This window comes from Cryptomeria japonica, chromosome 3 (assembly GCF_030272615.1).
Source record: "Cryptomeria japonica chromosome 3, Sugi_1.0, whole genome shotgun sequence".
Taxonomy (NCBI): Eukaryota; Viridiplantae; Streptophyta; class Pinopsida; order Cupressales; family Cupressaceae; genus Cryptomeria; species Cryptomeria japonica.
Window position 1 is genome coordinate 28,710,686 of NC_081407.1, and position 27,126 is coordinate 28,737,811.

At 38.5% G+C, this 27,126-nt stretch overlaps 1 protein-coding gene across 1 annotated transcript in view; it reads right to left on the minus strand.

The window, feature by feature from the left end:
* Nucleotides 1-12,550: 12,550 nt before the first annotated feature.
* LOC131068603 (uncharacterized) overlaps nt 12,551-27,126 on the minus strand; it is a 62,837-nt gene continuing 48,261 nt past the window's right edge. The window contains exons 2-3 of the mRNA XM_058003831.2: nt 13,087-13,785; nt 12,551-12,960 (exon numbers count right to left, since the gene is read on the minus strand). Of these exons, the coding sequence (XP_057859814.2) occupies nt 12,607-12,960; nt 13,087-13,785 (1,053 nt within the window). The 3' untranslated portion in view covers nt 12,551-12,606. The remainder of the gene's footprint in view (nt 12,961-13,086; nt 13,786-27,126) is intronic.

The window sequence follows — 27,126 nt, forward strand, 5'->3', positions numbered from 1 at the left end:
ATCAACATTCCAATTGAAAATTAGACCATTCTGGCGAATTCATTTCATTCAAAATTTGCATTCTAGAAAAGGAAACTCAAAAGCCCTCAAAAACGACTGGATTTTGGTCCGAAAAGACGGTAATTAGAACCCTAAGGCTTGACCCTAAATCCAGACAACTAACAAACTAACAAAACCCTAGAAAAAGCAAAGCGAAAACGAACAAAATGAGCAAAAAAACATGGGTCCCCATTTGCAATGGGGCGATGTGTGAAAACGTCACAACAGGTCCTAGAGTGCGAAAATCCAAGATAGACAATTTTTTTGTACCACGCACTACTCCTGGCGCACAGCCCTCGCTTGAGAGCATGTCTTGGAACAAGGAGGTCCATGATACAGGAAGAAAAGCAATTTGCAAGTTTTGGTACTTCTGCAACATTCCATTTATTGCAGCCAGGTACTTTTTTATTTGATTGTTTTAAATTAAAATTTAAAATTTTATGGTTTGAATTTGAAAGTTGAAATTGAAATTGAACTTTTCTTATTTAATCTATTTCAATTTGTGACAGGTCTCCTTATTGGCAAGGCATGATTGATGCAGTAACCATTTGCGGGCCGGCGTTTAAAGCCCCTAGTGATACTGAGTTGAGTGGCCCTCTCTTGTTGGAAATGGTGGAAGATATGAAAGTTGACCTAGAGGACCACCGCCAATCTTGGAGCCAGAAGGGTTGCACCATCATGACAAATGGTTGGACTGATAGGAGGATTAGAACACTCCTAAATTTTCTTGTTTCCAGCGGAGGTGATTGATCATTTTACTTCTCTATATGCATTGTGATTGAAATTGAATAATTTACATTCTAATTTATTGATAATTAATTTGTTTTATTTTCAGGATCCACCATGTTTTTGAAGTCCATCGATGCTTCCTCACATGTCAAAAATGCGGCATACTTATGTGAGGCTATTGAGGAAGTTATAGATGAGATGGGGGACGAAAATGTGGTGCAAGTGGTGACGGATAATGCAGCAAGTTATGTTGCTGCAGGTAAACTTTAAAAGTTTTCTTTTAAGTTTTAAGTTTTAAGTTTTTAACTTTTAAGTTTTTAACTTTTAAATATTAATGGTAAAATTTCTTGATACTTATCACATCTAATTCTTTAACTAATTTAAAATTGTTGCAGGAAAACTTTTGATAGAGAGGCACCCAAAAGTCTTTTGGTCTCCATGTGCGGCCCATTGCCTTGACCTCATGCTGGAGGATATAGGTAAGCTTGGATGGGTGAAAGAATGCGTTGAAAGGGCCAAGAATATATGCAAATTTATTTACAATCATGCATTGGTCCTTAGCATTATGAGGCAATACACGGGGGAAAGGGAATTGGCTCGTCCTGGTATAACGAGATTTGCCTCAAATTTCCTCACATTGAAATCCTTGTTAAAATCAAAGGCATCTTTGAGGCGCGTGTTTGTGGGTGAGGAGTGGACTTCCTCATCCTATGCTATGACCACTGCAGGGATGGATGTAGTAGATTGCATTTTTGATGAGCCAGGTTTTTGGATCCCTTGTGCAGAGATCGTGCAGGTAATTTTATAAATTTATAATATTATATGCATATTTTTGTTTTGTTTGCATTGTGCAACTTTGCAATTTTTCTTATTTTCATGCACACTTGTGAGTTAACTATTTTTGTTTAACATTATTTGCAGGTCACTAAGCCTCTAGTAGTTCTCCTACGAGTTGTTGATGGGGAGAAGCCCGCTATGGGCTACATATATGAGGGCATGGATAGGGCCAAGGAGGCCATTAGATCCATATATGCTGGAGTTGAGGATAAGTATAGGCCCATTTGGGACATAATTGATAGAAGATGGCATAACCAACTTCATAGGCCCATCCATGCAGTAGCTTATTACCTCAATCCATCATTTCGTTTCCGTGCTAATTTCAAAGCGGATGAGGAGGTTCTTAGCGGGCTATATTCAATAGTACAACGAAAGGGCACTGATACCATAGCTACACTTCTCGAGATGGATGCATTTAATAATGCATCAGGGGCAATCTTTGCCAGCCAATTGTGCAAAGAGGGTCGGACAAAATTGCAGCCAGGTAGAAAATTCTAAAGTTTATGACATGCATTTTAATTTTTCATTTTATAATCTACCTTTAAAGTTGGAAATGAGACTAATGTTTTTTTCTTTTCCTTATCTCAGATAGATCGTGGCAAATGTTTGGGCCTTCAACCCCAAACCTTCAAAAAATTGTCATCCGCATATTGAGCCAGCCGTGCAGCGCTTCTAGATGTGAGCGCAACTAGAGCATGTTCGAGCACATCCACTCGAAGAGGCGAAATAGATTGTCTGTGGGGAGGTTGAATGATCTAGTCTTTGTTCATTACAACCTCCATCTCAAGACCAGACAGATTTTGAATGATGACTCCTCTCCGATCACTCTAGAGGAAGTCGACCCCGAGTCCGATTGGCTCACTGAGTCCACCGATCCAGTCTTCACTGATGAGGACCTTGAGTGGGTTGACCAGGCAGACAGAGAGGCTGAGGCTGTGGCGATGGCAGAGGAGGAGGATAGAGCACGATCAAGCACAGCACCTATGGCTACTCAGACTGGCACATCACAGGTAGAGACTATGGCTACTCAGTCATCCAGGACCTACCTTAGACGCCTTTGTAGGAGGCAGATAGACGAGGCTGAGCCAGAGCCTAAGCCATAGACTTGTTTTTTTTTACACTTTACAGTTCGATATATGTTTGGGAACATTTGAAGTCATGGATTTTATATTATACATTGGACAACATTTATAACTCTATATATCGATGTTTTCTAATTCCTTCAGCTACAATTTACATTTATACGCATGTGATGGATGTATGTTTATGTATGTGATCAAATTAGCTTCTATTTGATGATGTTATAGTGTCTTTAAGCTTAATTCAATAATGGGTGTATGAAACAAGTTTTAAATCGTTAAAAATCTCTAAATTTCAAGGGTTTTCTTATTTTGCCGAGTCCGAGCCGAGTCACGAGTCGAGTCAGCCTTGCCGAGTCAGAGCCGAGTCCGAGTCTGGGCTCCTTTTTGCTCTTTGATCAAGATTATCACCCATCTTGACCTCTTCACCTTTTTCCACCATATTTTGCTCAACTACCACTATTGGATCATTTTCAAAGTTCGGAGTTTCACTACTGATTTCAGGGACTGACCATTGAACTGAGTTATGTGGAAACTAAAATTATTTTTTGCACTCTCTCTGATAATATATGTTTTCTTTGTCACATGGATACATGAGATAACAACTGCTACATGATAGAATTAGCATAAAAATCACAGGCTGGCAAGATCACTAGGTCTAATACCACTATAACAACCCACCCTACCATTTTTTTTGCAATATAAAATGCAATGTGATGTATTCAACACTTCCTGATCACTGAGATCTCACAGTGGGCATGGTGAGAGCATATGGTCCAACCACGTGATTAATCTAGATGAATGCAATTACATATGAGATGGTGGCAAGCTGACTACAATACATAGGTAGTAGAGCCAGCCTTCTCAACACCTCTTCAATATATGGTGTAATATGACACATAGGCAACAAAACCAACCTATCAACCCCTCTTTAGTGGATTGTGTGTATGTAATGCAAAGCCACTGACATAATTTCTAAGCTTGACTTAAACCAAATGGTTGATAATGCTAGCTTGTTTATGCCAAAACAGGTTAAATGTAAAATGTTACAATTATTGGTGGTATAGTGTCCAACTTACAGAATGATAATGCTTTCAATGAAAGGCTTCAGAGGTACCACCATATGGGGTTTATGAGATTATATGAGATGCATACAAAGCAACATTTTGAGAAATAAATTGTTGATATAAGTTGATACAAAGTTCTGATTATAAACTTAGACTTCTACAATAACTCAAAATACATCAAATAACATGGATAAATTAGTCTTATCATGAACCAACTACAGAGTAGCTTGCAAAGATCAAATAAATGTTGGTACAAGTCTGATATTACTCTACTATGCTGATAACATTGCTCAAACAGGTTTGGAACACACTGTTAACACATTGAAAGCAATGCTCAGAAGCATGCCAATACCACCAAACCGTCATACAATTGTAAGCACATTCCAAAACTCGTCTACACACACCCAAACACAATAAAAGGATTAATTTATCAAACTGATAATAAAAACTAGACATAATAGTTCTATAAAGACTTACTGTGTTGCTGGTACAACAAGTACATTTTCATCAAAATCTCACCGAACATTCATGTGTCCACCCAACAATGACTTATAATCTACAAACAAGCATGAAATGCCTCAAAACTGAGTGATCAATGCTCCCATAGAGGAGAATTTCCCTTCACTTCACATGCCCCTACACCAGCTTGTACAACCAGCAAGTACAATGGTACAACCTCCCAAACTTCAAACTTCACCTCACAACAGCTTGGGTGGCAAGGACAGGTTTGTACAGCTGGGAATGATGATGATTTGTTGCTTCAATTCATGAAAAATCAAAGACTATTTCTGGTATGGCCTCGCCAAGAAGAACTACAACCAATATGAGAAGTAGTACAACCACCCCTAGCACCTCTAATCATGTCCACACACAGGAAAGAAACTCATACAAACAATATCAAATAACATTGCAAACCAAACTTGTCAAAATACATCAAAATGTCCATCTCCAATAACAAACTGGAAAACCTTCACTTGCAGGCACAATTGTGACTTTTGGACGAAATCAACAAGTCCAGCTAGGAGGGTTTTGGTCCTTTGTTTACTGCTATATCTGATAAATTAAATACATGAAGTAACAATACAAATGACAATGCATACCAGATATAGGAGTAAAATATATCTTTATTCGCACATGAAATTATTGAAGACCAGAGATAGTCGGCCAAGGATTCCTGTTTATTCAACTATACCATGCTACACTCCTTGATGGTACACAACATATTTAAAGGACCTGATGATTGCCAAGAGGAACACAACCATCAAACTACCAACACATATAAGTCATAACTATCCAAGAGTGACAACAACTTAATTTGGACAATTAATATATTGTTGAATAACCAATATTATCAAACATAACAATAGGCATTATACGCTAACTACATCATCCCCCCAAAAGAAAAAGTCGTTTTCTAGATGACAAGTAAACATCAAATTATATTTGGAAAAACTAATGACGAGTGTAGACAATGACTTGTACTAGGCAATCCCAACTTGTAGTGTACCTAACAAATCAAATGGGTGCCCCTAATGGGCTCAAGGGGCAATGCCCCTTGTGAAGGTCTGGGGGTAGTGCCCCCAACGAGGTCAAGGGGCAACACCCCTCATGGGGTCCCGGGGTAGCGATTCCATGTCAAAACCACACAAAACTCTTAAGACGTTAGAAGCAATGCTGATGAAGCCAAAAAATAGTGATTCCATGTCAAAATCAGGATCCACTCATGCTAACTACCCTAAAATCTGTATGATATGTTTTGTCATACTCTGCCAATAATGATGAAAAAGCCGTACATAAAAATGATGCCAAGTTTGTTATATAACATAGGTTGAAGGATATTGTACAAATGGAGGATGTGAATGCTCTATGAGAGCAATAGGGCTCTGTCGTACGACCAAGAACTGTCGCATGGTGCTATCAAGCAACAACTGTTGTACGGTACCACCAACTAGCAATCATCGTATGGTGGAGAGAAATGGCTTAGGACGTACCAAATAATGAAGATGCCATATGGAATGATGACCAAGATGTTGTATGGGATGGAGTCCAAGATGTCGTAAAAGACCAAAATGTTGTACAGTTTGATGTTGTGAGAAATAGTGTCATTTGGAAGAACTTGCCAAAAATGTGTTGTATGTGAGAACATGGCAAGTAGTGGCGTATGGTACTACTAAGCCATACAGAAAGAGCATCAAGGTGTCGTATGGGAAGCACAAAGGATTGTTGTACGATGGGCAACTTAACATGCCATATGTTATGAAATGGAGATCGCACGTGAGAAAGACAATGTCACCGTACGGTGCAAAATGTGAAATGGCACTTCCGCATTTGGGGTGTTGTACAGTGATGAGCAGAAGCCGTATGGGCTTTAGAAGCTATCATGCAGTTTGGAAAGTACTCCCTACGCAATGCCTTACAATATACAGTGGAAACCATCTTTGCAACTATGGAGTCTGAATGCATGCAAATGTAACAAGTGGAATATGCATATAACTTAGCCTATTCAAACAAGAACATGTAAACCTCAAAATGATTAGTAGCTTGATATAATGATGATTGGTTGGATATGGTTTCTCATTGATCCAGCAACATAATGGTGGTGTGAAGATGATTGAGTGATAAACTTGACAGCATAATGATAGCATATGAAGGGATGATTAAAATGAAAGAAAAGGCCCCCATTTATAGATTTTTCATGAGGAAAATAAAGGGCCAAGATTAAAAGATAAATGGATGGTTAGGATTTAGAAGGGAGTGTGGTCCCAGATTTGAAGGCTTAGCCTTGTGACAAGTGTCACAAGGAGAAGTGGGGTGTAAGGGTAAGTGTGTGAGCACACATGGGGAAGTTGATAAAAGGGACATGTTTATGACATGTATAAGAGGTAAGTTGACTTGTGAGTCACATGTTGAAAAGGTAGAGTGGTGCAGGAGCACCTAGTGAAATTCATGCCTCAAGGAGGCCATTTTGTGAAAAATACTTTGTGTTCATGTAATAAGGCCTTTTAGGCAATTTTTAATTGAGTTGTGTCAATTAGGAGTCTTAGGGAGTCATTTGGCAAAAGTTGCTCAAAAAGTGAAAAGTTGTCATGCAACTTTTTGTTGTAAATGTTGCCATTATGAACATAATCATGTTTTTGTTGGTTACAACTCAAAAGTTGGTTTGTAACCATTGGAAATGATGTAAAACATATAAATACCTTGTATTCATCGACCAAAGGTTGGTTGGTGTCATTTTGGAGTGATAAGCAATAAAATTCTGCCTTTTTCTCCTGCATTTTAACATTTTGGTCTCTGTTGCAGCAGTTTGTACGTTCTTGTACAAAAGGATTATCCTTTGAAACTAGGAGAATCTGAAAGAGGGGTGAATTTACTTTCATTTGGTCCAAGTCATCATCAATTTTCATTGGGTGTTTTGCATTCTACAAGATTTGTTCTGAAAACAGTCCAGAAACCCTAGTTTTGAGGGTTTGGAGAGGAAAAATCATGAAATAGGGCCATTCCACCGATGGAAAATTCTACAAATTGGTGGAATGGAAGCATTTTGCATATATTTTGAGTTCCATAAGGTTTCAGGGGCAGGAAAAGGTGTTGGGGGCAATTTTGGTGATTCCCTAGCCTAATATCCCTATGTATTAGGCTTGTTTTGCATTAGTAGAAGAAGGGTTTGGTTGAATGGTGAATTGTGGAGTGTTCCAGGGGATGGAACTTGTTGGTTCAAACCTTTTCTAACTTGCTTAGTGCCCAAGAGTGAAGGATTGAGAGTTGGGATTAAGAATCTTGCCACTTGCTTTGTAAAAGTGACCTAATTATGCTGGCATTTTTGATGATGTTTTGGAAAATGTTGGCATGATATGCGACCGGTAAAGGACTGATGTTGGAATGTGATGAAGAGATTGCAATTGTTGATTGATGACTAAGTTTTGTGTTGTCATTGATGGCAACAATGTTTTTGTAGTCATCTAAGTCTTGTAGACCAACCGGTAAGGCATAACCGGTACAGAAGATAGTTTAACAATGAACCGATAATTAGGACCTCAACCGATGAATGAGGAACAAAGTTGCATTCAAGCAACCGGTATAGGCGATCTATGGAGAGTTGGATGATGCGGTTTTACAAGTGTGTTGGAGACGGGTATTTGGAGCTATATTCACAACCGCATTGGCAGATTCAACAGGATGATCGAGTTTTGATGTACAGTGTAGACAGCCTTGAAGAACATTTAACCGGTAGTGATAAACTCACTTAGATGGGTAAACCGGTACAGTTTTTGTTTTATTTTTGGATTGTTATGTCGGTGGCCGACATAAGTAAGGCGTATAATGTAGGAATGTCTACATTCATTGAACCTAGGAAATTGTTCCAAGGTTGTAGCCGACTAAAGAGATGTTTATAAAAAGTGTGATGAGTTATGAGTTGGTGTGTGTGAGATCATAATCGAAGGATGCGAATTTGATTGTGTGGTGATTAGTGAAGCTCTGTAATGATGTGTTGTTGAAGTTTTTGAAGGATCTAAAGCGGATCTTATCAGACACAAAGGTGTTATATGAAGATCACTTAACTATTGTTATCCTAACAGTTGCAGCGGTCAAATCCCTTGACCGGGAGGTTCTAACAGACCTCAATTTGTAAATCCCCTAACAGGGTAGCTCAACATCTGAGTTTAAATCCTCTTGCGAGGTTGCTCCTAACAGGGAAAAGCTCCTAATAGGGCTCACCTTAGCAAATCCCTTCACCGGGTGACTCCTAATAGGGTCTGCTCCTAACAGGGCATATTTCTAAGATCTTAACTGGACAGAGATTTCTATTCTGTAGATAGTGAATCTTGTGGGTACTAACTCCCACCGTGGTTTTTCCCTTTTGGGTTTCCACGTATAAATATCTTGTGCTATGCGGAGTTTGTTATATTGGATGATAGCTTATGTGGTGATACTTCTTTTGTGCTTGATAAGTTTTAAGTTATATAAGTTGGTGATTAGATTCATATTGTTTTTGCTTGCACTGATTCACCCCCTCCTCTCAGTGCCTTATAAGTTTATCAATTGGTATCAGAGCCTAACTTCCTTGAGGCTTAACCGCTTGGGAAGGATCCTTAAGGCAGACATGGGGGAAGGAATGAGCTATAGAGAGAAGTCTAATAGACTTGCAGAAACTGAGGAAGCCCTAGAAACATTGAGAGGCAAGTATAAAGCCTCACTTGCTAAGAGAAAAGAGCTAATTGAACAACTGTTGGAGTTTTCTGAAAGCAGTTCTTCTGATGAGGCAAACATAGATGCATTGGTTGATGAAGTTGAGAAACTGAATGATGAGAAGGCTAACTTGAGAAGAGAGCTAGAAGCCCTAACCATCAGAATGAGCCAAGAACTTGAAGCAAGGAGGACAACAGAATACAAGATTAAAGAGAAAGAAGATGGATCTTTAAGTTGAATCAGGGAGTTGGCACTCTATATGCTCATTGGCATGAAGAAAAAGAGGAAAAAGAAGAAATAAAGGCAGATCTTGATATGGCAATGTCTCTTAGAGAGACCCTTATGAAGCAGAATGAAGATCTTACTAAAGAGCTTGTTGATGCTAATGAAAAACTTGCTAAGTTTAACAAAAGTTCTACCATGCTTGATGAATAGATTCAATCACAAAGGATGAAAGGTGACACAACAGAATTGGGTTATATAACATTTGAGAAAGGCGAGTCTTCCGGTACTAAGGACAACATGGAAGAAGGTAAATCTGCACCTAAAATTCAAAAATCCACCGGTAAGAAATCCTATAAGTCTGTTTGTTTCAATTGTCATAAGCCAGGACATACTACTAATGTTTGTAGAAGCAGATCTAATGTTAATATTGGTTATAAATTTAATACTCATCAAAGATATGTGCCTAAAAATTTTAATGTATATTGTTACACATGCAAGATGTATGGTCATAGATCTAATGAATGCAGGTATGGAGCTAATAATCCAACACCTCACATGAATCAGAGATCTGGTGGTGATTGGAGAAAGAATTTTAATGACCGGAGAAACCCTACTTTTTAGAGACCCTATGCTAACCAGTCTAGCCCCTATGAGATGGAAAAAAGGATGAATGTGATTTGCACAATCTGTCATAACTTTGGACATGTGGCTATGAATTGCAGAAGGAGGACTGGTAGAGGCAATGCAAGACCTTGGAGAGCATCTGGAATGGCTTGATTTCATTGTCACCAACTGGGACACCTTGCAAAGTTTTGTAGAGAAAAGATAAATCAACCGGTAAATCAATCTGCTGACCGAAAACAAAAGAAGAAAGTTAGTGTTGAGGAAACCAGAGCTGAAATGAACAAAATTTGGATGAAAAAGAGCGATGAGAAACCATCGAAAGAGTCCCATTCTTCACCTAGTGTGGAGAACCCTTCATCGGTTAATTAAGTTGTTTATACAACTCGGGGAGAGCTTATTGTCAAATCTTTTCAGAAACCCCTGGATGAAGTGTGGTAAGTCAAATCTACACATTTTGATACTTTTAGATGTTATGAAGTGATTTTGAATCATAACCGGTAGAAATTTCATAATTTTGGCAACCAGTAGTATGTTAGAAGAAGTTTTAGGGTTTTATCGGTAAAAGCAATTAATGCGGTAGATAATGGGTAAATAAAAGGAACTTTTTGAATATCATTTGTCACATTGCATTCTTGTGAGCACACAGAGAGCGAATAGAGCAGAGAAGAGATTGTATATGCAGCATCTGAACAGATTGGCAGGAGATTTGGTTTGATTTGTGATCGGTAATCGGTGAGAGAACATTGTTGGTGTTTGGAACCCTAGTGTGGAAGCGTTGAAAGGTATTTATCTTGTTATCTGTTTATCTGCCTGAATCTTTGAGAATGGACACCCCACATTTGGTAGATGTTACCGATAGACCTCAACCTGAATTCAAAAGGCACCCATTTAAGTCTGAGGAAACTGATCCCGCCAGAGCTTTATCCGGAGTTCCTTATGGAGTGTTACATGTAGAAGATGCTAGATCTTTTTATCATTGAAAACTGGAGGATCTTGGTATGTTTGCGATTTTTTATCAATATAGAGTGTTGTGTGATAAGAATGGTGTGTTGAAGGAACAGTTCAAGAGGGTTACTGAGAAAGGGTTTCACCATGCCCTTAACTCTATTGATGATTTTGATGATGAAAACGTCAGATATGTTCTTAGCAGGATTCATGACCAATTTATGTGGCTCAACAGACCACATTAAATCTCAAAAGAAGCTATTCATGCAGTCACTGGATTTTGTGCCACCAGTGAGGTTCCAGACTTAAGATCCGTTCCGAAGGATGATGTAGCTAATTTGACAAGTTCAAAATGGGATGGAAGAGCTATGATAGTAAATAATATCAATGATCCGCAGTTAAATATGCTTCTATGGTTATTGGTTACCGGATTTATCATTCTAGTAGGATCAACAACATCCTTGCTGCTGCCATTCACACCGCCTACAGGATGATAAAGGAAGATATTGATTATGATTTATCTGAGGCATTAAGGAGTTAGTTGATGCTGAATCTTGAGTCCATCAAGAAGGAAAAAAGATTAAAGTTTAAATTTGGACAGTTGATTCTTGGTTTATTCTTCTATTTTCAGAATTGTTTACCCGGTATTGGTGATGTGCACTGGATAGATGGCACTCTAGCATTGATACAGATGAAGAACAACATAAGAATGTTGGGAAATGATTTTGGTAAAATTGCATGGGGATACTTCAAAGCTAAGTTACTGGTTCGGGTTCGAAGAACCCGGTACGCCGGTACGGCAAAATTTTGAAAAGGGGTTTGGGTTCGTTAGTACAAAAACATGTAAATTTTATATATATATATATATATATATATATATATTTGATATTTGTGAAGCCTATAAGCATGAATTAAAATTTGCATGTCACATAGCATCATATAAACAACAAAACAAACATAAGCTTGTAATAATAGCATCATGATGATACCAGTTCAAGAGGGTTACCGAGAAAGGGTTTCACATGCCCTTAACTCTATTGATGGTTTTGATGACGAAATCATCAAATATGTTCTTAGCAGGATTCACGACCAATTTATGTGGCTCGACAGACCACATAAAATCTCAAAAGAAGCTATTCACGCAGTCACTGGATTTTGTGCCACCGGTGAGGTTCCAGTCTTAAGATCTGTTCTGAAGGATGATGTAGCTAATTTGACAAGTTCAAAATGGGATGGAAGAGCTATGATAGTAAATAATATCAATGATCCGACAGTTAAATATGCTTCTATGGTTATTGGTTACCGGATTTATCATTCTAGTAGGATGAACAACATCCCTGCTGCTGCCATTCACACTGCCTACTGGATGATAAAGGAAGATATTGATTATGATTTATCTGAGGCATTAAGGAGTTAGTTGATGCTGAATCTTGAGTCCATCAAGAAGGAAAAAGATTAAAGTTTAAATTTGGACAGTTGATTCTTGGTTTATTCTTCTATTTTCAGAATTGTTTCCTCGGTATCGGTGATGTGCATTGGATAGATGGCACTTCAGCATTGATACAGATGAAGAACAACATAAGAATGTTGGGAAATGATTTTGGTAAAATTGCATGGGGATACTTCAAAGCTAAGTTAGCAGTTCGGGTTCGAAGAACCCCGTACGACAAAATTTTGAAAAGGGGTTTGGGTTCGTTAGTACAAAAATATGTAATATATATATATATATATTTGTGAAGTCTATAAGCATGAATTAAAATTTGCATGTCACATAGCATCATGATGATACCATAATAGCATCATATACATCAAGTTTAATATCAAAATGACAAAATATTCAAGTATCATTGTTTCAACTTTCAACAATATAAAGTTTAATCATCAGATGGATCATCTAATTCATCCTCCTCCTCCTCCTCATTGACACTGACATTAGATGAGACAATGCCACTTGCACTTGCACTATAAGTTGGCTCGATATCCGAGTCATCAAGTGTCAATGCAAGAAGCTGAGAAGCGGGAGCATCCAAATCAGTATGCTCTGGCTCTATAACCCACATCTTCATTTCCCCTTGTGTGTAGTCATGTTGTTTGTGTGAAAGAAGACGTACATTGGAATGCACATATACTAAATTCTTCGCTCTTTTTGATAGCAACCTATTGCGCTTTACTGAGTGGATGAAAGAGTATGTGCTCCAATTTCTTTCTGAAGCAGATGAACTAGCAACCTATGAAGACAAAGTAAACAATTAAAGTTATACATTAATAAAAATAAAATTACTAGCAACCTATGAAGACAAAGTAAATTATAAATAAACTAAAACTTGTAAATTTAAAATTTTAATTAATTAAACTTGTGATAAAAAATTTATAGCGAGGGGTTGTAGGTGTTGGAAGCATGTGCCATGGAAGTACCACCAACTATGAGCATCCTTCTTGGATCTATGACGAAGTGCATCAACACTTAGACCATTCCCATTTGCGAATTCTATGAACTCACTTGTAACAACATCTCGCAAATCATCATCAAGATATAGTCTAAGAAATGCTGCCTTGTACCCATCAGATACTTCTAGATCTCTCCATGGTGGAATCCTTCTTGGTTTATCAAGAAACTGATTGCTATAGTACTTAGGTGTCAAGGCATAGGCAAGAAGATGCAAAGGAGTGGTCATCTTATTCCACCTTTCTACAACAATTGCTTCCAGTTCTTTGAAGAATTTCTCTTGGGGGTCATTCTCTTTTCCTTTTATAGTGACCTTTATTTTTTCAAGCATTGAGTCAATGCCATCATAAATCTCACCTATGCAAGGCCTATCCATGTCTGTATAGCGAATCACGCTCATGATGGGCTCAGTAATACTTAGGAGATATGTAACAAGATCCCACCATTTCTCAATCAATATTCTCTCCCTAGTTTTTTTTGCCCTCTCAGTGCTACTCTGCTTCCATACAACCCAATTGGTGTTGATCACCATATTGCATAGTGCCACTCTAAATTTCACAAGTCGTCTTAAGACAATTGTGTTTGATGCAAAATGGGTCTCAGCAACCTGTAACACGAATTATTAATTAATGCCAAATGATTAAAAAATAAAGCCAAACTTTAAAGAAGAATACACAATATAGCTTACAAAATGATATTATGAACATTGAAAATTAAAAAAATCAGAAAATGTAAAATTATATTACTATTTCACTTACCTTCAATAGCTCCAAATTCGAATAGGTTCTAAAAATCCCTTGAGACATGTGGTGGTTTGTGATGAACATCTGGATGTCCTCAGCCTCTGCATACACATCTCTGATCCATTTTATTTTTTGCCCAATCCTTTGTAGCATAAGATTGAGTGAATTTACTGCATAATGTGTCCAAAAGATGTGATCATTGCGTTGCTCAACCAACAAACCAGTAGCTCTACAATTTTTTGCATTGTCCGTTATGACTTGGACAACATTGCGGGGTCCCACTGACTCAATGGCGGAGATGAGAATTTCTGCAATAAATTGGCCATCTTTTATTTGGCCCTCACAATCCACAGCTTTCAAAAACATTGCCCCTTTAGGGGACACCGCTATGACATTGATCAAGGGACAGTTCTTAGCATCTTTCCACCCATCTGAAACAATTGTTACACCTATCTCAACCCATGAATCCCTTATGAGTTTCAATGCATCTTCAACCCTCTTCACCTCTTTCTCCAATAATGTTCCACGTACCTTCTCATAACTGGGGTCCTTATACCCTCTTGGAGCCTCATTAACACTTTTTATCATTTGCTTCCAATATGGGGAGAGAACAACATTGAAAGACAACCCATTTGCATAAATGCTCCTTACTATATTTTCGTCAACAATGTCTCTACTCTCATTTTGGAATGCGGTTTCTAAAGGCCCCTTTATTCTTTTGTGTGTCAAGGGTGGTTCACTTTGAGGTTCATTTGTGGCAAAGAAGGGGTAGTCTTCTACTACAATATTGGGATTAGAAGGGGCTTGCATTCCCCTTGTTTTCTTTGATGCAGTTTGGTTCAATCTATGGGATTCTCTCTCTTCTGCCGCCTCATGCTCCCTAATATATTCCATCACTGTCTCATCTGGTATAAGTTTACCATCTTTTCCAGGGCATTTTTTGATGCCTCTTCCTTTTATTCCACACAAATGGCCTACCACCCGATAATATGAACTATTACGTTCAATACCACATCCTTGGCATCTCCAACGGAATCCCCTAGCTCCTGGAAGTTGTTTTATAATGTCAACATACTTCCATAAAGGAGAATTTGGATCATTTCTTTGTTTTGCAATTGTTTGTTCATTGCCAATGGAGGAAGATGTAGATGTCATTCTAGTTCCTATGGCAAGAAATAATATAAACACATTCAAAAACAAAAACTAAATAATGAAAAAAAATTCAAGTTTCATGTTTGACAATTTGTGAAACAAAAATAGTTGGAAAAAAATGTTAAAAAACCTACCTCTTGCAACCAATGGAAGCTTGAAAATGTATGGAAATGATGCTGCAACACTTGTTGAAGCTTCAAAAATCAGTCTTCAACTCCTCTTTGATCTTGGAAGCCAAATTTTGTTCACCCTTTCTTCAACCTGCTCTCATAAAACTTTTCTTTGCAACACAAATGAGGTGAAATGAGTGAATATAATGTTTTAGAAGTCACTTTTAGGGTATGAGTTTCACTTTTTAGCAAGCAGAATTAAAAAAATAAATAAATTTTGCATATAATTTGCTTTTTTGGGCCGCCTGGGTTTGACATGGGTCCGCCCGAGTTCGACTGGGTTCAACCAAGGAAGAACCACCTCTAGGTTTTTCGAATCCTGGTCGAACCTAGTCCGAACCAAGAACCCATTCAAACCAGGACCAATACCGGAGGGGTCCAAGGGCGAACCTGGTAATTTAGCTTCAAAGATTTTCAGAAGAAAATGCATGCAAGGGAAAGGATACTGGCAAAAGTTGTTAATCGGTATGAGAATACAGTTTGTTTTATGGTAGACATTGATACATGCATGACGGAGGCAGCTGATCCCAGGACAACTTGGGTGATGCCCATGGGATACAAAGTAGACAAAGATCTTTTGATAGCCTATGCTGGTCATTTGCTAGCCCAACCGGTAGACACAACTGCTGAGCGGTTTGACACCTACAAAGAAAAATCCTTACAGGTGCATTCAGAACTTAATAAACCGGTTATTGCTAAGAAGGTAAGGAAAGAAGTTGAGGCGTTTGCTGAGCAACAAGGATTCACCAAGGAGAAAGTTGTTGAGGCTAGAGATAAACATGCTTCACAACAGGCAGGTGCATCAAGTACTTCAACCGGTACCTCCATCGGTGTGGAAACAAGAGCTGGAAAGGAGAAAACTGCAAAGAAAGACAAACCAACAGAAGCTAAGAAGGAGAAATCAGTAGAGACTAAGAAGGAAAAACCTTCTAAGATTCAGTTCAAAAGAAAAGGTAAGATTGTTGAACCACCTGCTGCACTGGTAAAGATTGGTAAAAGAAAAAAGCAACAAGCACAAAAACCAGCAGTTGTAGATGATGAAGAGACCAAATCTAAAGGAGAGAAGAAATCCCTAAGGGCCAACGGCAAAAGGTCTAAGGGTGTTGGTACATCAACTGTGAAATCTTCAAAGGAACCGGTAACAAAGCTCACACCTCTTGAAAACTTAATAATAAACATTAAGGAGTATGGTTTATTGTCTGGTGTGAAGAAACTCTATAATATTTTTAAAGAGGATGAACAAAGACAGATAGAGGATTCAGTTGTTTTCATGATGAATAAATACAACAAAGCTCTAATTGAGTTGCAAGGGCAGATTCCAAATTCATTGTATAATAAGATTGATGCAAGATGATAGGCAGCCATGAAACAGGATAGAGAATTTGTTGAATTCATTCTTAAAAATCTGCAACCTGAAGCTACAAGAGAGGAGATAGATGAAATTATTGCTAAGATAAAATCATCTTTTAGGTCTAAGAAAAGGTTGACAAGAATTTTAATTGGTGAGATCCAATCAGTTCATATGGAAACTGAACAAATTTTGAAAAAGTTACTGGGTTTGATTCCGGAAAAGAGGAAGAAGATGAGAAAGATGAACCGGAGAGGCCTAAGGCTGAAGATCTTCCAAAAGGTGTTAAAATTACTGATTTTGAGCCTGATGAAATTGTGATGGGTGATCAACCGATAGATGATCAACTGGTGAATGCACAGACTGAGACAGAGACAATTGTCATATCTGATGATGACATCGGTAATGATGATGTTGATGCAACTAATGATGTTGATGTGCAGGTTGAAGATGTCCAGATGAATGACCAATAGGAACAGGGACAGGAAGAGAAGAAAGATGAAGAAGAAAAGAGAACAGAAGAGCCACCGGTAATAACTCAGACCGTTAATACACAACCGCCACCGGTAAAGGATAGTGAAGAAGAAAAGGAAAGAGATAATGACAAGGAGAAGGAAGAGGAAAAGAAAGAGGAGAAGAAAACAGAGATGTCACTTCTAAGAAGAAAGTTGTTGATGATGTGGATGATGATGATGCTATAAGCATTCAAGGACCAATTGATATGGATAACTTGAGTTCAACTGAATTGATGGAGATTGCAACAGCCATGCAATCCCGAGCCAAGAAGAAGAGGATGAAGGAGCAACAGAAAGAGGCTGAAACAATAAAGAATGCACTTGAAATTTTATCTAGTTTACTCCCGGAGACCGATATAGACAACTTTGCTACTCCAATTGACAAGCTTGGTCAATTGGTAGCTGATGCCGAAGAACCGATGAAATCTTTTGAGGATACAACATATGTAAATGTTGAAAAGGAATACAAGAAGCAGCAGACTGAGCAACTAATGAAAGATATTGATAAAAGGAAAGTTGCTCTAACTGTGAATAAGGACCACTTGAAGGAAGCATTGGAGACTGGTGGTAAGATCCTTTCTACTGTGGCCAAATTTTCATTATTTTGTGATGATTTGAACAAGAAGAAGCAAGAAGCAAAGAAAGAACTAAGTTCTAAGTGAATCATTTAAGCCCCTAAATGATTCTGTAATAACCTTTGGAAATCAGTAGTTGAACTTCAACATAAGCTGAAAGCTTATGAAAACAGGGTAAGAGGACAAGATCCCTGCAGGAACTATAGACATAGTTGATACCAAAGGTTGAAATCTTGCAAAGAGCTTATAAAGAGTCTGAAGGAATCCTTGCAACACCGGAGATGAGCACCATAGATGCCATGAAGGAGCTTGCTGGACAAATTAGAACACGTGGAGATAACCGGCACTATTTTGGAAACCTGGCATAATGATCTAAAGCAATTGAAATCTCATTTTAGTGATGCTTTTTCTAGAATTACATTGTAAAAGACATTATAATCTTGACATTTATATGCAATTTTGATATAAATGTATTTATCTTTTCATGTATTTACTTTCCTTTGTCATTGTTGTCAAAGGGGGAGTAGTAGTTGTAAGAGTTAGTCAAAATTTTGTTGTAATTATAATGGGTAGTAGTAGTATGAGTCTTGTAATAGTTTAAATTTTTTGTAATAGCATGTAATTGCTAAGGGGGAGTAGATGTCATGACTCAAGTAAATTTTTGTATTGCACACTTAGTTGACAAAAATTTTCCGAAGTGTTGCCATCAATGCCAAAGGGGGAGAATGTTGGCATTTCTGATGATGTTTTGGAAAATGCTAGCATGATATGCAACCGGTAAAGGACTGGTGTTGGAATGTGATGAAGACATTGAGATTGCTGATTGATGACTAAGTTTTGTGTTGTCATTTATGGCAACAATGTTTTTGTAGTCTTCTAAGTCTTGTAGACCAACTGGTAAGGCATAACCGGTACAAAAGATAGTTTAACAGTGAGCCGATAATTAGGACCTCAACCGGTAAATGAGGAACAAAGTTGCATTCAAGCAACCGGTACAGGCGATCTATGGAGAGTTGGATGATGCAGTTTTACAGGTGTGTTGGAGACAGGTATTTGGAGCTATATTCACAACCGCATTGGCAGATTCAACAGGATGATCGAGTTGTGATGTACAAAGTAGACAAACTTGAAGAACATTTAACCTGTAGTGATAAAGTCACTTAGATCGGTAAACTGGTACAGTTTTTGTTTTATTTTTGGATTGTTATGTCGGTGGCTGACATAAGTAAGGCGTATAATGTAAGAATGCCTAGATTCATTGAACCTAGGAAATTGTTCCAAGGTTGTAGCCGACTAAAGAGATGTTTATAAAAAGTGTGATGAGTTATGAGTCGGTGTGTGAGATCATAAGCGAAGGATGCGAATTTGATTGTGCGGTGATTAGTGAAGCTCTGTAATGATGTGTTGTTGAAGTTTTTGAAGGATCTGAAGCAGATCTTATCAGACACAAACATGTTATATGAAGATCACTTAACTGTTGTTATCCTAACCATTACAGCGGTCAAATCCCTTAACCAGGTAGGTTCTAACAAATCTTAATTTGTAAATCCCCTAACAGGGTAGCTCAACATCTGAGTTTAAATCCTCTTGCGAAGTTGCTCCTAACAGGGCTCATCTTAGCAAATCCCTTCACCGGGTGACTCCTAACAGGGTCTACTCCTAACAGGGCATATTTGTAAGACCTTAACCGATCAAAGATTTCTATTCTGTAGATAGTGAATCTTGTGGGTACTAACTCCCACCATGGTTTTTCCCTTTTGGGTTTCCACGTATAAATCTCGTGTTATGTGGAGTTTGTTATATTGGATAATAGCTTATGTGGTGATACTTCTTTTGTGCTTGATAAGTTTTAAGTTATTTAAGTTGGTGATTAGATTCATATTGTTTTTGCTTGCACTGATTCACCCCCGCCCTTCTCAGTGCCTTATGAGTTTATCAAATTAGGCCTATTTGGGACTAGGACAATCCATTTCTGAAGCATACTTTCCAAAGAAACCCTATCCCATTTTGACATATGTTGTATAAAGCCCAAATGGGTATTTGAAACAAGTTTCCTTTCTGGGAGATCGACTTTGATTTGAAAGTTATGGGCAAAATACACGTGTTGCTACTCTAATTAGGCCTTAGGACATAATTACCGATCAATTATTGAGCCATGTGTTCCAAAGTAACCCTAGCCACAAACTGGATATGTTGGAAAATGGCCAAACGGGTACTCAAAAATGTTTTCTTCTTTTGTCTAAAGTTGTCTGTACAGAAAGTTATGCCCCAAAAATCCGTTTGGGAGGGCTACAAGGATTGAGACCTAGTGAAGGGTGTTCATCATTGAGTCATGCCCAAGGTTTTGAACCAGTACATGATTGATTCTACCTTGTTTTTCTAAGTCACTTGAGAGGTCTGCATTTGTAGTTAGGATTCGGTTGAATCCTTTTCTAAAAGATATGGGAAGATAAGCTTGGTGTAGTATACCCAAAGGGAGTTTTGAAGAGTTTATGATAAACCATCAAACCAAACCCCATAATTGTGAAACTTGACCAGTTTGTGATCTGTTTGAAGGCAACCTACCCCTGCTCTACATCATAGAGGGCTAGTGAAAGTGACACAGTGTAAGAGGTAGGGTGGCTATGAGGTGACCTTTCATGCTCACACATGTGCGAGCACGACGAGGGTAGGAACACTTGTCACATGATGACAAGTTTAGATGTTGATCCATGTAGATGGATTCAAGGGCTAGGATTGAGTGGTCAAGGATTGAGGTGAGGCGGAATTAAATAATAGGGAAAATGGTAATGAGGTTTAATTAGCTTAAATCAAGTAATTAAGCAAGTATTAATTAAATGATTTAGTAGGAGGTTTTGGAGGACAAGGTTAGACAATTAAATAAATGTAAATTTATTTAATTAAGGGTGAAAGATAGTTAAATAAATGCAAATTTATTTAATTAAGGGTGAAGGCTGAATTTAATTAAATAAATGTAAATTTTTTTAATTAAAGGTGGTGGGTTAAGATAAATGATTAATTTTAAGTAAATAATAAATATTTATTTAATTGGCTAGAATGGGATAAGGTCAAGTGTAGTTGGGTATAGACAATTTTAGGTGTCTACAGAGTCCATACGGAATAACATACCTCGGGCTGTACGATACAGAATGGAGGTTGTGCAACAAAAACAGTAGGCTCCCTTGACAATGATATTGTTGTATGAGGAAAAACCTATCGTACACAATGTGCTTTATTTTTCTCTTTCACCAGCTCCCCTTTAAATTTGATAATTTTTCCCGTTTCCATTATTTTTTGCTTTCTATTTCCCATCCCTCTTAATTCCCTCTTCCTTATCCTATGAATTTCCAACGAAGCTGATTTCCCTTGACAATTATTTATATGCTCCACATTACATATTCTTCTCTTCGTACTGTCACGATGTATCGTTCATAACTTTACATGCTTTCATTGATTTCTCTTCAACAAGAGTTGTAGCTTTAAGAAAATTACATGTTGACGAGAACACCTCATAGTCCTCCACTTGCCAGTGAAATAATCCATTCAGGGAACTGTTGATGTGTTTTTTGTACACATGCGAACACAAAATAAAATACCAAGGTATCTTATCCTCTCTTGAACAAAGTTTCCCGACTGCTGAAGATCTCACCGAAGGATCAGTCGGAGTAACTCCAAGGTTCTTGTATGTAGGGTCTCTACATGTGGATAAGCTTCTCACGGTATGATGTGATTTTGCTGGAATCACAAGGGGACTTACATTCGATTGCCTGAGCATCTGATTTGCTTTGAATATTGTTGGAACGTGAGATTTTACTGGTCCTAGATTTTGAAAAAGGAAAAAAAGGATAAGGGCGAGGGAAGGATCTAATTCCAACACTAAGAATGTAGGAGCAATGAATGACCTTTGATGAAATTCTAACTAAGTCTTGCTTTGACATCCCATGACCATCTCCACAAGGTTAGTGCGATCTTCTGAGGAAAGCTTTATGATGTTCAGATCACTGCTACACGCATGGACACCATCAAGCTGATGCATATCAATGAAGAAGCAACAATTGAAGTTAAGCTTAAGCTGAATGACTCCAGTTGACTACACAAGGCAAGTCTGCAATCAACAAACTGCTAGTAGTATGGATATACAAATGTCACCATCAATCATACACATTTCTTCCACTCATCTAATAACATGAAATCAAATTTGAGAAGTATAGAGACCATGCAAATTGTTGAATCGACCCATAGAATTCACCATTTCTTCAATGAAGTTTAAAAGTCCTTTACAACAACATCTTGGCAACAATCTTTGCCTTCTCTTTCTATTCTACTCTAACTATTTCCTACTCTCTGACTATTCCCTATTATCTATTCTCTATCAACCAACTATTAACTATTAACTAACTATTGTCTATTAACTAGCTATTCCCTATTAGCTAGCTATTCTCTATCAACCCACTATTAACTATTAACTAACTATTAACCTTTACAAATAGACGGCTCTGATTGATTTAGAATCAATGGCTAGGATTACAAGATAGAAACCCTAATTAGGGTTTGTTACAACAAACTTCCTTAGCCAATTAGAAAATTACATTCCAAGAGTGAGGACCAATAGGAAGCAAGGGTAGGTGCCTCGAAGTTTGTGCCGCCTCAGATAAATTAGGTACATTGAATCTGGACATGTTGAGGTGGACCAATCCGATTGGAGGAATGATGACTGGGATGCCACCTTGTCTGACACTTGTAACTTGGTTGATGTTTAATTTGATGAGGTTGAGAAGCTAACATTGATTAACTCCTCTGAGACTATCTGCTTCTTCAACAGACCCTTGCACTGACCTTATTTGATTCTCCTCTGTCTTTGACGTGATGGATGGGTGGTGTACCTTTCCTTGAAATGCTGGCAACGCCTTTCATTGTCATCTTGTGGTTCCTTAGTGTGGCAAAGTGAAGGTTCTGGAGGTAGCTGGCAATTCCTTGAACACCTTGAGTCTTCCCTTTTGCCTGTGGAACGTCCTTGACGATGATTGACTGGAATTGGTCGTCCTTGATGATGCTGGACCGAAAGAGGTCATCCTTGATGATGCTGGATTGGAAGAGGTCGTCCTTGATGATGCTCGACTGATTTTCTCCATCTGCAAAATAAACCAAAAGGTGTTTAAGTACATATGACATGTTCATTTCAACAAAGCATTTTCACCTTAAATCATCAACAAGAAGACTTTAAAATAAAATAAGAATTTCGCCTTGGACCCTTTGGAAGGATCAGGAGCGAAATTTTGCATTCCTGGCTCAAATTCTTCTCACTTTGTGACCATACTTGCTTAGATACATGTCCAAGGATGCCCTCATTCTCAACCAACACCAAGCTTGATGTAAATTTGCGGCAAAATAGAGGTTTTAAGAATTTCGCTTTGGACCCTTCGAAAGGGTCAGGGGTGAAATTTGCATTTTAGGACAAAATCTATCATGTCTCTACTCCAAAATGCCTTCCAAGGCAAGCATACACTAGTCTTCTCTCCTCTAAAGCCTAGGAATCCACAACATGACCATCATGAGCAAATTAGGTGAAATTGAGGATTTTGCCCTGGACCCTTTGGAAGGGTCAGGAGCGAATTTCTTGATCTTGGACAAAACACTCACTTCTTTCACTCACAACCCCCTCTAAGGCATGCTTGAGCAATCTTTTAAGCCTAGTCACCCTCACCAATGATTTGACCTAACACAATTTTGAACGAAAAAAGAGATTTTGTGAATTTTGCTCTGGACCCTTTGGAAGGGTCAGGAGCGAAATTCATGATTTGCTTGTTTTCCTTCACCAAGGTCCATCTTTTTCACTTTCTATACTTGGAATCTCATCCTTGGATCCCTCTCCCATGCTCGCAACATTTTGTTTGACCTCAAAATGACTAGAAAAGAGAATTTCGCTAGAAATCATGGCCAAGGACAGGACCTATAATGAATTTCGCCCTGGACCCTTTGGAAGGGCCAAGAGCGAATTTCTTCCTCTAGCCAAAAATCATCATTTTTGAAGGCAACAAACCATTCAAGGGCAATCCTAGGGGCATCCCCAACTTGGTCTAGGCCTAGCTTGGCACAAATTTTTGGAGGACAGGATGGGTTTTAGGATTTTTGCTCTCGACCCTTTGGAAGGGTCGGGATCGAAATTGAAATTCGCTTTGGACCCTTTGGAAGGGTCAGGAGCGAAATTTGACATTTTAGCCTCTCCGTCAAGATTCATATATGGAATATAACATTTAAGTATAAGAAAGAAGAAAGATATACTTTAAGTTATATTCCATATATACTGTCAGGATGTTTGAGAGTGGTTTCAGACCTCCGGGAGTTATAATGCAAAATCTAGTTTTTGGAGGATTCTTCAATTTTCCAGATAGTCAAATTTCAGGATCAGGATGACATTCCAGACAGCCAAATTTCAGGACATTTGAAGATCAGGATGACATTCCAGACTTCATCACTCATCAACTTGACCTAACTCAGACCTTCAAAGAGGATATTCACTCACCAAGCTTCATTGACCTCCTCAAACTCAAACAAGACACAATTAGCAACAAGAGCAAAACCTTGGCCTAAGGGAGACTTTCAAAGAAACCCTAACCTGGAGCATCCACTGACTCACCTTTAGCTAAAACAGAGCCTGCTCTCTTAGTGATCCCTTTGGCAACACTCAGCATGCAAAGGCTAATAGACAAAACCCTAAAAGACCTAGAAAAACAAACCCTAGAAAGCAAAAAAGTAGGGGTCCCCATTTGCAATGGGGCGATGTGTGAATACGTCACAACAGGAACTCGTCTCATCTTCAGATTAATCTTCCAACTCGAGTACCCCTTCATCATTTCGTTCCATGCCTTTCCTTCCTTTGTCCATACCCGACTCTCCATCTTTCGACTTTGATTCGAAGGATGCCAACTCCTTGCTCACCACCTAATTTTTTAAGTCGAAGACGTACTTCCTCTTGTTACTCTTGATTGAGAGTGTGTTTCACTTCCAATTGTGATTTTCCTTAGCGATGATCAACTAACCCCTTCGGGGAGTGCATCGTATGCCTTCTTTTGTAATGGGATGACTACAAAGTCCAAAATAAATTGTTGTGTTCCAATCATTACTTTTTGTGCCATCAATGTTCCCAACAGTTTGATGTTGTGCTGGCCGACACCTACCAAGTGGAAGGACGACAACTAGAGTGTTGGTCTTCTTAGGCATTTCCAAGTATCTTCTAGTAGTATGTATACTCCTAAGCCTTTGTCGACGATGGTGTTTGTCAATTTCCTTCCCATAATTTCCAACTCGACGATGGTTGTCTTCCTATCAATGCTCACCATCAGCAACATTGGATCATTGGCCTCATTCCCTTCACATGGTGGTTTCCTTGCTGGTTGCTCTTGTGGCTTACATTGTTTTGAGTGCACTACGTTGTCATTGACTGTGTTGGTAATTGCCACTCCTAGATGCAACATAGTTCAAAGAAGGTCTATCACTTGACCGTGTTGGTAATTGATTATGATCGAAGATGATAATCCTAACATTTGCGTAAGTCCCCAAGTGAACACAACAATTCACATCGACCATTGAGTTACCCACTCGTCAAGACCTGGCATGTAAAAACCTTGGAATCATTTTAGTTGATCATACCCTTAGCATCTGAGGTGATTTTGTTCTCGAGAGGATAAATTACTTTGGTATTTTATTCTGAAATGTTATGTGCATAAAAAACACATCAACATTCTTTTGGCGCTAGAAGGATGGCCTGAGTATTATTAAGCCGTGAATAGCTGAACTGCAGATCATATCAATTCATATTCGCAAGGAGTTATCCAGGACTTTTGTCCCTCCTTCGCGCTCAACATCCTTTTGGGTCGGCCTGATTTGCGATCATCTTCAAAGATTATTGGTGTTCCCTGAGGAAGAACTTATCCAAGGTGAACAAAGAGATATCATTTCACAATTCAACACTCTTGCTTGGAGAAACCAAAGTAGTCATGCTGAATTCGGACAAGTGAGAGCAGTGATAGATAAAGAAGAACAGTTGGGAAACTTGCCTCCGATTATCATTGTTCCTGGAGCAGTTGATCATGAGAACCGGTCTACCAATCAGCCTAGAAGAAATTGAACCAGTTGAAGATTTTTAAGTTGATATGAGACACAATGGTGCTGCCTGATCCTGATAGAACAAACGAGCTTGAATTGGACAAACTTGAGTTCAAGCAACCGAACCTAGGAGACGAAAGAAAGATCATATCCAGTTTGAACAACCTTGCCTGGGAAGTGAAAACAAGTGCACCACAATACATCGTAGTTTCTTTTGTCCTGGACGAAGAAGAAGAGATAGCTGAACGAATTTACGAACAAATTGAGGAGCAGATTGAAAGGGATTTACTTGCTCAAAGATTACAACAAGTCCGGATTGATTCTAGATAGATCACACTAGAGCATATCAATTCCTTTTCACCCGAGAGACTTCAGAGAATTCTAAGGTCAACTCTTGGAGAACGAAGACATTGTGAGTTGAGGACTCCTTGCAGATTCAGACTTGGAAGGCGAGAGGCTTCCCCGAGTTCAAATATATCAGACAAAGATAGATTATTCAATCAAAGGGACATGCTGAGAGAAGACAATACATTTCAGGATCAAGATCCAAATCAAGAGGAAGCTCAATAGTTTCAACAAGAAGACCAAGAGATGGCACAAAATCAAGGACCACCTCCAAACGACGCTACCTGGTTAGTTACCAATCCATCACCGCTCGCTTTCAATGACATTCATGAGATGCCGAAAAATCCAGATAATTTTTGTTCAAAGTACAATGCTAGTGACTCAAGCCGGACGGCGGAAGATCACATCAAGATGTTTGAAGACCATCTGAGAAATAGACCAATTGAGTATGGAGATGTGGCTTGCAAACTTTTTTCCTATTCCTTGGGAGAAGAAGCGTATCATTGGTTCATCCACTTACCTACAAGATCCATCACCTCATGGGAAGAATTGAAGGAAGCATTCATTGGAAAGTTTGGAATTCAAATTTCCCCATCGGAGTTGCATAGACAGTTTGTTGAGTGTAAAAGACAAGAGAATGAACCTATCAATTCATTCAACAACCGATTTCAGAAAGCTTATACAAGGTTGCAGACTCCTCTTATTCCAGGTGCTCGAGAGATATACTATCATGCTCTAGATCCACTTACAGCTATGTTTGTGCGAACTCATCCCTCTCCAGCAAATTTGAATGAAGCATATGCAAAGGCGATAGAAGTTAGTAAAATATTGCGTCAGAATCTTACTGGAACTTTGCTCAATTTGGGGTCGCCTGTGGCTGCAAATCAAATTCAGAATTTAAGCCAAGTTCTGGTGCATCATACGCCAATAATGAATCAAGTCCCACAACTGATGTATCCAGTTGCTCAGTCATCAAATCAGTTGGTACTCCATC